The following is a 15,116-nucleotide window of genomic DNA, read 5'->3' on the forward strand; positions in this document are numbered from 1 at the left end:
GTTCTAGAAACAAGATGTGGCAGAAAGAGACCCACACGCTTCAACGTAATGAGACCAATGGACTTTTTCCTTCTTAAGAAAGTTGACTGACATTTTCAAGGAAAGAGAAGTGAATTCTTTTCTAACTTCTTAAAGAAAACGAACACTAGTCTAGCATTGAATGTTTACATTTAGGCTTGACATGTTAGGAAACTTGAGTTTAACGGGCAAAAACTTAGGAAACATTCCTCAGACAGCACTTAAGGGTTCAGTAAATATTTATTTCTTTAGCATCTAAGTTGAGCTAAATACAAATTGTACATAATAGTACAGGCAAATGATGCAGTGCATAGCGGCAAATCCATAGGATAGTCAAAGGGACACACTGTCCATGGTCTTTGCACCTTACCACTAGATGATAATAAGTCTCATGGCTTATAATCAGTGAAAGAAATAAGAAAGCACATGCTGTTATGGGCCCAGGCAAATAAAAGGAAGCCATATAGGCCAGAACACCCCAATACAGTACTCTAGCTATAAGCCACTTAAACACAAACAGAACACATTCAATTATAATGAGAGCCAAAATATAACGCTACCTTCCCGAGAAAAAATAAGCATACCAGCTTAAATAACACACTCCAATCAAAACAGCGTTCGTGGAAAATCTATTATTTATACCTGATTCAAATGCAACAGGTGTTGGCCTGAAAAATGAGCACTGCTTTTGAAAAAGCAACTTGATGTGATGATACTCTGCTGTAAGAGCAAGAACATGGACTCCTTATTGTCATCATAACTGCAAGCACTTTCTCCCGGGATCTCAAGTTTCCACACGAGGCTAAGCAGTTCTCTTAATGTCCCTGTCAGGCTAAAGACAACTCACTTTTAAGGTCAACAGCTGTTGTGTTTGTTTCATGCTTAACACCAACAGGCAGAACTTTGTATCATAGTTTACAAATTGTACAAAAGCTCATAATCGCTACGAAGATTTACAAAGCCCTACACCCTATTGCGAATATTAAACACTCAATAAAAACATCCTAACTGTTCAGCTAATTTGGGGAAACACAAAAACTCCAAAATATATACAGAATTGCCGCTTACTAAACAGGCAAAGACTTTCTGCTCCCTTTTATGTAGAATTCTTACTCGCGTTTATTTCTAGTTTAATCCCTGTTTCTCCAAGTTAATAGCTTTGCATTGAAATTTTCAGTGATAAACACATAGGAAAAAAATTAGCAATGTAGAATGTTAGACATGGAAGAGACCTCACAGATCATGAAGTGAACCCTCCTGGAGTTGTAATCCTACTTGCTAACAAATCTTCATCTCTGTATAGCTGACATAGAACTGAATGAGGAGGTGCGCACGGCTTGACCTCAAGGCTCATCCTATACACCGGGCCTCTCTGCTTGCAGAGAATGTCCTAGCATTGGTCTGAAAAAGCAGGAGACCGATCCTGCATGGAGGTGCCTCTTTGAACCTAGGAGGGGCAGTTATGATTCTTTCTCAGCTTAATGTTTGTTCCTAGAGGGCATGATTTCTCTTCACCAGGTCTCTGGGGAAAATACGGTGAGTCAGGGCCGACTCTTAACTCCCCCAAGTCTTGTAGGTAGCTAAGTACATGCCCTTCCTGAGTTCAAGAAAAAGAGGATAAAGCTGATCAACACATTAGTGATTTTCTAAGCCTGGACATTTCTCAAAGGAGACCCTGAATTTGAACTCTGACACCAGACCGAATAAAAGACTGGGAAGGTGTTCTGTGGTAGGTTTCAGATTCTCAAGAAGGACAGCCACCTAGGTTGTTGGTTTGTCTTTTGAGAGGGCAATACAGCTTTATCTTAAAGTACATCGTGATGTGTTCCTGTGGTGCAACGCATCTGCACACGTTTGGGGGAAGAAATGGGGAGACAGTAAGAAAAGGGAAAAAAAGTATGTATGAATGGAAATTTAGTGCTCTTACTCAATTGTGGACTTGAGTCGTCAACATTTTCTTATCAAGATGCTCTTAAATTAGCATTTTAAAAAGCTCCCTCTCCTTAATGGTCATTTCATATTCCTTGAACAGCTTCAAGGTATATTTAATTCTTAAGACTTATTATCAAAGTTATTTTCCTCAGTCTTATCTCTTCAGTTACGAAATATTTTAGCTCATAAAGGACATTACTGTTATCCTTGTTAACAACTGCTTATATGCGCTATTGGGATTAAAATGTCAACTAAGTATGTGCTATATGCCTTACTTAAAAAAAAAAAAACAAAAAACAAACAAAAAAACCTGAAGAGAAAATCCTGCTTTCCTTTTTCCTGTATTAATGGAAGAATATTTTCAATAAATCGTGCTTTACTGACTTATCTGTTCACTTTGAGTATTTCAGACATAAACTTTGCTAAGGACCCCTGTGATCTGTGGTTATGGTTCTACTTCTCCACACTGGGTGGGATTTTATTGAAATAAATACACGCCGTTTCCAGTTAACACTGGTGGGCGGCAATGACCTCCGGTGGATTCTTGAGGAAACAGCAACTGGGTTTTTCAGAGAACGTTCTTTTTCAAAATATTTCTATCCTTCAGAACTTTTGGAGCTTCATGGCTTAACAAACGAACTTCTTAGACTTTCTTAAAACACTTTTGTATTTGTTAATTTTCAAATGAAAGTATAAGCTATTCCAAGTTCTCCACACCTTAACTTTCTTAATTATATACTCTGTAAGCTAGCTTTGAAAGTTGAAATGAATATCTGAATATTTAAATAAACATTCGTAATTGTTTTCACGTGTAATTCGCTTGTTTTTAATTTTTATTTAAATGAAAAATCTCAACAAAACTTCCTATATTAGAAAGGTAATCACTACATTAAAAGGTGAAGGACGGACTTCAAGAAATAAGCATTCTCAAAAACTTTGGATACTATTTATAAAAGTAAACGTGCTCTGGATATCTCAGTAGTTAAGTGACCCCGTGAAACAATTTTGTTATTTGTTAACATAAAATAGCGAGGGAAATTAGATATCTGAGCACAAATTGCTTTAATATTTTAAAGACAATAAACATGTTTCTGGAGTGTCCTTTATATTTGAGGGAAGATTATTTAGAAGGTGTAAAATTTAAGTTTTAATAGAGCTTCAGGGCTATAATATCTTCATTTTTGGCCTGTGAGGTAATAAATTATTCATAAACACATTATTTCCATCTTAAAGCATGACATAAGCAGTGAGACATTTTTAAGTTTTTCTTTTTCTTCTGAAAATGGACAGGATGTATTAACAGAAACTGCTTTCAAATCTTTACTAGACAATCTGTAAAAAGAGAAAAAAGAGAATATACTTTTTCTACCACAAGAGGGTAGCAAAAACTTTTTCAGTTAGATTTCTAACTGTAACTTCATCTGTTTTTGGCATATTTTGCTATCTTTCTGAGAAGTTATCTTAATGTCATTCTTTCTGCACTGGAGTGAAATTCAAAGGATGTGTTTTCATCATGAAATGTAACTGTAGAGAATGTGGCTTATTGAATGTTTTATGAAGGGCACGAGCCTCAAGGTGACCATAATTTTTCTTTCACGGTTTACAATAATTTCAACACACCTGGCTTCATAAAACTCATGGTTTAGATACTAATACAAGTTTTGTTTTGTTTTTTTCTTTTCCCACTAATACAATTCTTAAAAAGTACAGACAGTTCATGTGAGAATGATAAAGTATTTGGTATTCTTTACCTTTTACATCATAGTGGAAAGGTAGAATTCAGAAAGATTAAAATATATATTTAATTTTCACATGATTATTAACATCTCTAATTTTTCAATATTCCAATAACCGTAAGTCTTCCAAGAGAAAATAATAATTGCCATGGAAAAGCAGCCAGGTACTCAAAACTACAGACAAGGTCACTTTTTCATAAATATTGTTTAGAAAAGTTAGTTAACTTTATGTGATTTTTAACCAGTCAAATGAGTACGTATAATAATTTATCATAATACCTTCACAGTCATTTCTGTATTACAGAAATCTGTTAAGCGATACGAAGCTGGATGGTTTCTCATTTTGTTTGTTTTCGGTTCCAAACATAAATTCTTCAGAAGCCAGGAGATGGTGTCACGCCGTCAGGAGTCCAGCGTGTGCCTGGGCAGGCGATAGTGCTCAGCTTTGGGACGAAGCTTCTTCTCCTGTGGGTTGGCGTACTTCCACTTGGAAGGTGACATTTTAAGCTTTTTCCTCTTCTTATCTGTGCACCAGACCTTTTCACAGTATTCTTCCACTCTCTGGAAGTTGCTATAACCAATCAGCTGTAAGAATTCCTTGTACCATGGTTTTGCCCCCTGTGGGATGATACTCTGGGCAGGACAAGGCATCTTGGGAGGCCCATCCTCTTCCAAGTCTTTGTGAAACATCTCCTCTACTCTCTCCTCTTCTACTACCTCCAGGGTAATTTTGCGGACGGTATGGACAAAACCATGCTCTACTGTCTGGCAAAAATAGGTCCCAGCATCCATTTTTCGTACCCTAAGGAAGAGTAAGCCGAGGTCCATCTTGACTACTCTGTCATCTGTCTTCACCTGCAAGAACAAGAAAATCAATGGCACTGGAGTATTATCTAGGAGAGAACACCAGCCTATAACCCTTTTACTATCATCAGATTTTTAATTTTTGTTATTACATGATGAAATCCTGAGAGTCACACATACATATGAGAGCGAGCAAGAGAGTGAGAGTGACTGAGAGAGGGGGAATGACTAATTAAATCAGGTGTGTGTGTTGAACTTACTTGAGATCACTTCATATAATGATTTTGACGTCATTTCACATCAATATTATTAAGAGGCGACTGAAAGAGCTTTCTCCCTAATGATTTCAATTAATCATTAGAAAAAAAATATCTACTTCAGTACAGCACTCAAAGTTAGACTAAAATGAAGATCTATCAAATTTATTTTTTTCTTAGTAGACAGCACAAATGCCATTTCTCCCATCAGTAGATCAAGGGTTCTTCCCTGATCATAAGGACCTGGGTCTTCCCCAGATCATAAAGACCAACATTTCCATAAGGATCTCTCTTAAGAGAGGTGAGAAACCTTCACTCTCTTTCTTTACCAAAAAAAAAAAAAAAAAAAAAAAAAATCATCCATTAAGTGAGCATGCTTATATTTCTACAAGGCTTTCTACTTAACAGAGACTTAAAATCAAGCCAGAAACATCCATATTCTTCTTGGAAGAATTTCACACTCTAATAATTTTAAGTTTGCATATAACTTCAGGACTTGAATACCTTATGTTTGTGAAATAATAAGTTATGCACATTATTTCTATAAATTATTACAATTCAAGGTAAGAAGAGCCCAATAAAGCTTTTGATAAACAGCTCATATCTTACTACCGATAGTTGTACTAGTGAGGATATGATTTCACATTAGACAAATCTAAATTGAAATTTTGGCACTAACTGTGTGATCTGGGGCATTTATGTATATTCTCTTAGTTTTCTTTGTAAAAATGCAGATAATCCAAATGTCACTTGAATGTTGTGACGTTTCCATAAAATAATGTATAAGTGAAAACACTTTGTACAGGGCTATCAACACCGACCTCTACCTTTCTGTATAAATTCTTCTAGCTAAAAACAAACTGGTTTTTGTTTTCAGATGACCCCAGATCATGCCATGATGGTATAAAGGTGACTCACACCTTACTGGCTGACTTCTCCCTTGAGAATACAAAACAAAAGCGATATTCTCCTTTGCCAGTATAAAAGGGGCATACGGACAACCAGAACCACTTTGGGAGCAAAGACCATTAAGACAAGCACACTTTTGCCCCAGTGGCAGGTATTGGCAAGACCTGCTGGGCTCACCTTTCCTGAACCTTAATCAGTTCCGGCACGTCCAAAGTTGCAATGTAATTACTCATGTGGACTCATTTATATAATCTGTGAATAATGTGACAAAATGGCGTTAGCAGTGTAGTAAGAAGAGATGCATCTCAAATAGGAATGTTAAAGACAAATTATGAGACACTCAGAGGGTGTTTTTTTTTCTTCAGCCATGTAGGTAAATAAATTACTCAGCAGCTTTAGAGTGACACAGTTGGGTGAAGGGGCTCCATATATCCTTGATATAGGCTTCATTTGACTTGATAGGACTATGTCCAAGTAGGCAAAACGTTAGCTCCACTAACTCAGGAAGTTCTCCCGTGAGGGATCAGGAAGAGCTGTCATGCCATAAAACACACTACATACGTCACTACATAAAACAGTTGCTTACTTGGTGACAGGTTTTGCTGAGAAAGTATCCTTGGCAACTGCCACAGCCAATACCTCTTAAATGACTTGGAGTCACTGCTCACATTTACCCCTACTTAATCCATAAATTCACCACCATGCCTTGGATGCTTCTGACTCTGAAACACAACCTCCATTGTTTTTAAACTTATGGCTGCATTTGATATAGAGGGACCTGCCTTCTTAAACTTTTTTCTGTGTGGTACCTGCCATTTTACTCTCTTGGCTCTCCTCTTGGTTCTTTCTTGGTCTCTTGGTGTAGATTTCTCATTCTCTCTAAGGCACAATCCTCTACCCTTCCCTGATCTCATGTTTTATTTGCATTCATTTGGTAAGTCTTCTGTTTCCTCATTTCAACCAGCTTCCCTAAGACAGATCTCACACACAGATTATCCACTGTTTTGTATTTCCTGTTAATTACAAAACACTGACTGAAACTTACACCATCTTTCATTATTTGCAATCCAGTGTCTCTCCACACAAACTGCACCTCCCCATTTACTAACTTCCCTATTCCTGACAATTACATTATTCTTCTTCTAGTTCCTCTGTCCTCATGTGTTGTCATACTTCTTACTCATTATTATGCCTTCATAGCCAACACATCACAAATTCCTATCAACATCTCTTCTGTGGTGATGGTGGGAAACATTCATTCCATTTCACCATTTTCCCACGTTAGACTTTCCCACGTTAGGCTCTTCTATTTTGTGACTGATTCTTTGACTTTATCTAACGGTAGATTCCTCCCAAATCTTCCTGCTTTCTGTGTCTGCTGCTATGCCCAGCTTGATTCTGTTTCAGGACCTATGCTGTTGTACCTGCCTGTAGGGACTTCCCCACTGCTGGTTCCTTATTGGAAAAGACTGAATGAAAATGTCATCTCTTCAAACAGGCCTCCCTCACAGCACTGTAAGAGTGTACTCCTTCCCTTATTACCACAATGTCATCTGTTAACCTTTCTACAAGTGGGCATGCAAAATTACCTGCAAAAAAGAACAAGTCCTTCAAGTAAGTTTCTTTTGACTAATACCTTTCCCCTTTATTTCAACAAATGTGTATTATTTTACTCTGTTTCAAATCTCACTTCCTTTTATCATGCTCCTTATTCAGATTCTATTGCTTGCCCAAGCAAGTGAAAATTATTCAGTTAACCAGATCTTGCTTTTTCTTTTTTTAGAGAGAGAGAGAGAAGGCAAGCAAAAGAAAGAGAAAGCAGGGCAGAGGTGCACAGGGAGAGAGAATCTTAAACAGGCTCCATGCTTAGCGTGGAACCTGACACGGGGCTCGATCCCATGACCCTGGGATCATGACATGAGCCGAAATCACGCGTTGGACCCTCAACTGACCGAGCCACCAGGTGCTCCCAAATCCTGCCTTTCTAAATCCGTATTCCAAAACAGCTTACTGCAGTGTTTCTCACAGGTTGGGTGGAATAGGTACGTTTCTGGTGATCAATCAGTTTTATACAGACTTCGACTATTGTGTTTAGTTTTCACGATAATGTAAATTAATACACTGTATTTGGGATCATGGGGAAGATCAACTTCATTGTTAGTATTGGTGTTTATCACAGATTCTGAACTATTTTCAAGGCTTTAACAGTTTCCAGCTGCTGACAACAAAGATGAATGTAGTATGTTAATGATACGTTCCAGCCAGATGAAAACCAAACAACATCCCCATGTAGTAATGTACATAAAAAGTTTTGAAGTCACTTGTATCAAGTGTCAGGGGGATTGAGTCATCACACAGCAAAAAGCGCTCCAGGCAGATGTTTTATACACTCATGGACACACACACATATATGGTTGTCTGTGTCCCATGTTATGTTCATGGAGATGCCTTATTTCAGTGAAAAAAAAAAAAATAACACATTAGATAAAGATTAAAAAATGCAAGTATCTATACCTTATTCGTAAATTTATTTTGTTTCTACATTTGAATAAAAGCTACAAGCAAAAATATGCACTCGTTTTATTCTTGTGCATATTTAATAAACATTTTAATATAAATTGTGCCAGCAGCACAGGACATTTTACATTCAACGGCACAAGGTGGGAACAACCTGTAGATACACCAGAGCCAAATCTTCCTCTTTGTAACTCCTGTACTCAGTTCCTTGTAGTGCCCCTTTATCGCTTCCATGTCTTATTCTAGTCTTACCCTTTCTTTCTGATAGCGAACTCCCTTATACTGTCTACCAAGCCACTTTTTAAAATTTCTTTCCAAGTTTACATTTTCATTTCTTAATGAATATTTTATTTTCAGCCAGATAGGTCTCATTTCTTTTTGTAATTCACTAAGCATTCACATTTGTAGCACACAAGCTGGTATTTACTCCTCTTCAAATAATTTTGTGATGCAAGTTTTTTCCCTTTAACCATATGACAAGTTTCATAAGAACAAATGTCTATCTCTTAATTATTCTAAATAGTCCATAATGAGTAGTGTGCTCAGAATACAGAGAAATGACAACATACTAATTAGTCCAGAGTGTGCAAGAATGCAAGACAATGGGATATCCCAGTAATGATATATCCAGAAGTTATTCACTTGTGGATTTACTCCAGAAGTAAATCCAATAAGGATTTAGACAGGAAGGAAGCAAAGATGATTTGAGGAGCAGTTAGTAACTATCGAAAGGGCTCTGCTTTGCAGATATAAATAGGAAAAGCACTTGTAGGACACTGTTTTCACCTGAAAGGAATCTGCATACCAACACCCTCACTGAATACGATCCTTTATCTTCTCCTTACTCTATATCCTGTGCGAATGCAAATATGAAAACAGGAAAGTCATCTATCCTAGTTTCTGGCATATACCAACCAGTTTATGAAAGTGTTCTAAAATAAAACAAAAAGCAGAAATGAAGATAAATACAAATCCTTGACCACTGGATTAGGAGTGCTGATTTTTTCAAGCATGTATTTCTTTCAAAATCAGAAACCCAACTTGAGAAACACCGCACTGTGTATAAAGTCCACACTGGTTCAAAGATGTGGAGGCATGACAATTACAATGGGAGCTGTCCTACATCATTTATTTGCACATTGGAGATAGTTCCTGTCTCAGAATGTAGGTCTCCCCTCTTGGTTATGGTGTTAGAAATTGAGAAATAAAAGACATTTCAATTCTGAAATCTGGACGGCTGTATGCTATATGGACGTTAAATCGCCTTGAAAGTTAAATGTATCTTCCATAGCCTATGGATACCCAAAAATAAAAAAAAAAATGACTTAGAAATTTGTATTCGAAGTCCTTCCATGATTTAATCTTTCCACTTGAGTCCACATGGGCACCTTCGACAGCAAATCTTGATTACACAATTGTTTTCATCAGCTGTGCTTTCTCTATGTCTGAAGACCTGATTTCCTTGTTCAAGAAGATGATACATAATACATCCCTTTATCAAATATTCCTACAGGCAATCTACAAAAACAAAGCATTTCTTACTCAAAGCGGTTTTAATATTCTGAGTTATAAAGATTGATTCAGTATGTTTCGTAATGTCTAACAAAAAAAAAAAAGGTAACTGAACAAAGAACTCTGCACATCTGGTAGCTGGTCAGGAAGAAGGAGTGATTTCCATGTGTATCAACCATATGGTTCTACACTTTTCATAGGAAAAGAACAGACACAGGCCTTGAATTGGTTTCTTTTGGAATATATTTAACAATGAAATTAGTTTTAGTCAAGAAATAAAGCCCAACAATTTATATAATTGTTTGCTTATCCAGCCTACCTTCAATACAAAAAAAATATTGGTTGACTTACAAAAAATATGTAATACAGCATAAAAATTAAGCAAAACTTCTTTTATAAAAACACTTTCTAAATCTGCTTTATGATGGAGAGTATTACCCAACAGAAACAGAGTGAATTACTTGATGGCACATTTAGGGAAACCTATCACACTATATAAAGAAATAAAGTTGTAGGTATATACTTCAGATTAAAGACCCAAATGTGGAAAACCTATTTAAGTTTATTCATTTATTTATTTAAAGAGAGAGCTTGAGTGAGTGAGTGAGTGAGAGAGAGAGAGAGAGAGAACGCATGCATACGTGTGAGTGGGGAAGGGGCAGAGAGAGGAGGCGAGAGAATCCCCATCAGGCTCCGTGCTGTCATGAACCATGAGATCATGACCTGAGCCAAAATCAAGAGCCAGACACTTAACCACCCAGGTGCCTCAATTAAAACGTATTTCTAATACAAAAAGATGCTGAGAGGTCATAAATATGAACTCAAAACCATACTGTAAAAACAATGTTACACTGAAAAACATCAACTATATCAGAGAAAAGCTTGAACATTTATATTCAAGAACTAATTAATGTACAGAAGATTCAAAGGACTCTAAAGAGAAAAATAGGGAAAAAATATATAAACAGGCAAATCAGAGAAAAAACAACCCAAATGTTTAATAAGTATGCAAGTTAATGTTCAATCTTACTAGCAATTTTAGAAATACGAATTTAAATAACACAGCACCTTACCCCAATAAGAGAGGCACAAATTAGAAAATACCAAAATTGGTGAGAGTGTGGGAAAATGAGAATCCACATAAACTGCTTTGATGGTATAGATGATGCCAAAATTCCGGAAAGCAAGCTGACAAAACTGTAGAAATGAAGGCTGTCAGAAGGCAAGAATGCAGAGATTTGCACTCACATCTGTAGGAGGTTATGTGAAGAGATGATCCTTAAAGATGTCATAGTGGGAATTAATTGGTCCACTCTTAGGGGTGTTGATCAATTAAGAGCAATGAATGACTGCTATGGGATATGGGATATTAAGTTGCAGTCAGAAACAATGAAATAAAGACACACACGGCAACAGTGATAAACTATAAAAACACAGTGTTGAGTTATAAAGAGAAACAGAGTAAGATCTCTAACTCAATATTTTTACAGTTCATGAATACTCAAAATGCTATATTCTTGTTCAATATAGTACAAATGATGTAGTATTGGACTTAATCCAATCATTACAATGCATGCATATGGCAAAGCAAAGATGAAAGTGGAGAAGGGTGGTCCAGGAAAAATTAAGTCAAACAAGAAAGGAGATCTGTGTGAATCCATTACGACAATGTGCTATGAACTAAATAATATGACTATAGTGATTATCTTGGTTTGGCAACCAATAAACCAGGTCTATAAGATCTGTTCAAGCTATGGTATACTGTTCAAGCTATAGAAATCATATGATTTCAGAAATAATGCTAAAAAAAATAAACAGCAGAGTAAGGGTAATGTTTTATTAAAAATTTCCAAAGATAAGAATAATCAGGACAATCAAGATGAAGGGAAAATAGGAGAGGATCAAAGAAAGATAATGTTTGGACACATAAATGTTTATCATAAGGCACTAAACAACTACCATATTTGGAGTAGAAAGTCAACACTAAATTACCTAGTGACCAAAGCAAAGGGGAGAGTATGATAAATTTTAAGACCTGAATGTCTCTAAAGTATATTTTTGAAGTTATTCTTTATCATAGGGAATATAGTCAATGATATTGTAACAGCCTTGTATAGGGACAGATGGCAGCAAGCATAGCACAGCATATACAGAAGTTGAATCACTACGCTGTACATCTGAAGATAATGCGACATTGTGTGTCAACTATACTCAAATAAAAAAATTATTATTAAAAAATAAAGGTACTCCTTACATCAAGTACATCTTTCTCTGGCAATGAGGTCTGAGAAAAAAATCTCTTCTGTGTTTTCATAAAATGAGATACAGGTGTCCAAAGAGCAGCACGACAGTAAACACAGTAAATGCAAGTACAGTTCAGTATAAGCTATTCTTTGGGACTAACACGATGTGGTACGGATACACAGTTCTATGCTCTTGTATCTTCATGCAGATGTACCCTTTTTATTATCTAGAAGACTATGTGAACTATAACTTTCATTGGAACAAAAGAAATTAAAAAGAGAATTCCTATGTTTGCTATTTTTGAAGGTCTACCATGTGGTTGACACCGGCCTTGCTGCGTTACCATGTTAGTGTAATCAGAAGCCTCGAGTCAGAGTAATCTTAGTGGGAAAAAACATAGATCTGCATTTGATTCCAAAGATATGGGAATTTTAATTTTAAAGATGTTAAGTATTCTCTTGGAAAATTAACCAGAGAGAGTTCTATCTAAACCACTAGATCAACTTCCATCCTTAAGACCACAAACTTGCTCTATGTTTTCCTTTTACAGGAACTGTGTCTTTACCACTGCGAACGAAAAAATGAAACTAATGGGCTCTACTGCTAATTATTTCAGAACTAAAATATGGAGCAAATGACATTATAAAAATATGCTTGTCAAGGCTGAAAATGTAAATTATGAATATCTACTTGTAAAGAATTGTTAGTTTAGAAAAGATGAACCGAGTTTTTTTTAAAGACTGAAATGGAAACACCAAAACGGCTAAGCAGATGTTTCAAATGAGGCAGAGTTCATGCACTTTATGTTATGACAACAAGAAAAACAAATAATATTCATGTAGAACAAACCTCATGCTTTCAGTACATGTATATAAAGACAAAATCGTAAACTTATGGCTGTCATTGATCCCCCAGGCTTCCTGTCATGGGTTACCATTGGGAAGGTCAAGAAAATATGGGTCATCTAGCAAACAAGATAGAATAAGGATGAAATTTCACGTCATATTTCTCTCAGTTTTGATGACATAATAAATGTGCAACATCAAGAGATGTAACTTGTATACTCCATTTTTCTTTGTTCTGTTTTTACAAGAGAAGCTGTCTCCACAATGCGCTGAATCATCAATAAAATTATGTTTTACTTAAAGCTGTACAAATTCTGTGTGGATGCAGCAAACTCTGGAAGGGACTGCTGGCGGATAAGGTAACCATGCCTCTTAGATTTCTCAGCAGTAATTAGATGACTCTGATGAATTTGTCCTACTCAGTAGGTGGTCTGAAAGCAGAGTTCAAAGTGACAACTTGTGCCATCCAGTTAACAAACAGAATTGAGAGAGTGGGGTGAAACTGAAGTCTTGGGGTTTTGATGTCAACTTACATTCTCTCTTGGATTTTTTATAATAAACATGAACATGTGCATCTGTGCATTATTTAAGCAGTCTGCACAATACATATAATCAGCTATTTTAAGGTGAGAGACTTTATTTTTAAGACACATAAGCACACACACAAAATATTTTCCCTTAAATAAAGAATCTACAATGGAAAGATCAATGAGGATTAAGGGGAAAATGAAACTTCCATGCTTACCAAAGAATAGATTGTGATGCTGATCTTATGGGCCAGCAACTTTCTTGCCTGCCTTTTATCACTTTGGAGAATATTTTATATGTTTTGGGATTGCCCCCCCCCCCCACCAGTTTCTTCACTTGGAATTTACGTACATTTATTCAATTTCTTCGTGGAACTCTACCTTGTTTACAGTGTCTTTGGGATACACATTGGTTTTATCAGTAAAGGTCTAATGAACAAAGTCTGAAACAACACACTCCAAGAAACTATTCATATTGTTTGGTTTTAATGAAAACTCATTCCAATGACATTATAGTGCTCAGCACAAAATGGTGGCTTAGTTATTCGTGAAAATATTTTTTTCTCCAAAATACAGAGATATTTTTCAGAATAATACTTATTTAATAAAGCTTCGCTCTACCTCAAATCAGAGGCCAAAAAACTTCCTGTAAAGAGCTATATAGTAAAGGTTTTTGGGCTTTGTAGGTCGTATGGTCTCTGTTATAAGTACTCAACTTTGTGGTTATAGGATGGAAACATCCATAGATTCTAGGTAAACACATGGGTGTGGCAGTTTTCAAATAAAATTTTATTTACAGAAGAGGTGGGAGACCAGATTTGGTCTCCAGACTGTAGTCTGCCAAACTTCTGCTTTAAATCGTCGTCAGGTTCAAAGACATACTCTATCTTCAGGTTAAAATCATATACTCCAAACTTACAACATTCAAAGTGAGTAATGTGTTAAGGTAAAAAGTTATTTACTTATGTTACGAGTAGCTTGAACAAACTAAGGTTTTCTTTATCATGATTACTGAGAAGTACACATACTGAATAAACATTTAAAACTAAGCAATAAATACATAAGTAAATTTTCCCTCCTTTACTTAGTTTTAATATGTAGTGTTTGTGCATTCTAGAGAAAGAGAAATGTACAGAGAAATACTTCACTTGTCCAACCAGTGTCATAACAAGTATGAATTCCTTTCCTTTGGAATGTTACTCATGATGAATTTTTGCATTTTGGGAGCTTATAAATTCAAGTATATGGAACTGAGAATTCATAAACTAGCGTGTATTATTTCCAGTGCTTTAGTTATAACAGTTTTGTCCTCTGAAATTACAAAAATATAATTTATATATCCTTATACATATAAAGAAGATTTGAACTGATATTCCAAACTTAAATAATTATGGAATGAATTTGGAACAGCTAAACTTGGATTTTGTGGACGAAATTATCTTCCTTATCCACATACATAAAATCTTTATTTTCTTTTTCCCCCTTCAGAAAATGAATGGTTTTTCTCTTCCTTCTTGAAACTCCTTAACTTTTGTTTATATTGTCTCCCACAAGCTCTTTATCTTGCTTCATCAATTAGCTGCACATTTTCTTCTTTATGGCTTCTTCCCTTCAACCTATAAACATGACTAAGTCACATTTTTTCTTAAGTCAAAAAAACCTGGAAGTTCTCTCTACTCTTGTCTCTCTCTGTTGACCTCTTTCTCACTCAAACCTTTAGGTAAAATACACGGCACTAGCTGTTTCTAATTCCCCACAGCCTCATTCATCAGCTAACCTATTGTTAGATGGCTCCTAGCTTAACCATCACTGAGC

At 36.0% G+C, this 15,116-nt stretch overlaps 1 protein-coding gene across 1 annotated transcript in view; it reads right to left on the bottom strand.

The window, feature by feature from the left end:
- Positions 1 to 239: 239 nt before the first annotated feature.
- Positions 240 to 15,116, bottom strand: part of SEMA3E (semaphorin 3E) — a 244,938-nt gene continuing 230,061 nt past the window's right edge. The window contains exon 17 of the mRNA XM_007076776.3: positions 240 to 4,541. Within this exon, the coding sequence (XP_007076838.3) occupies positions 4,089 to 4,541 (453 nt within the window). The 3' untranslated portion in view covers positions 240 to 4,088. The remainder of the gene's footprint in view (positions 4,542 to 15,116) is intronic.

Source organism: Panthera tigris, chromosome A2, assembly GCF_018350195.1.
Source record: "Panthera tigris isolate Pti1 chromosome A2, P.tigris_Pti1_mat1.1, whole genome shotgun sequence".
Taxonomy (NCBI): Eukaryota; Metazoa; Chordata; class Mammalia; order Carnivora; family Felidae; genus Panthera; species Panthera tigris.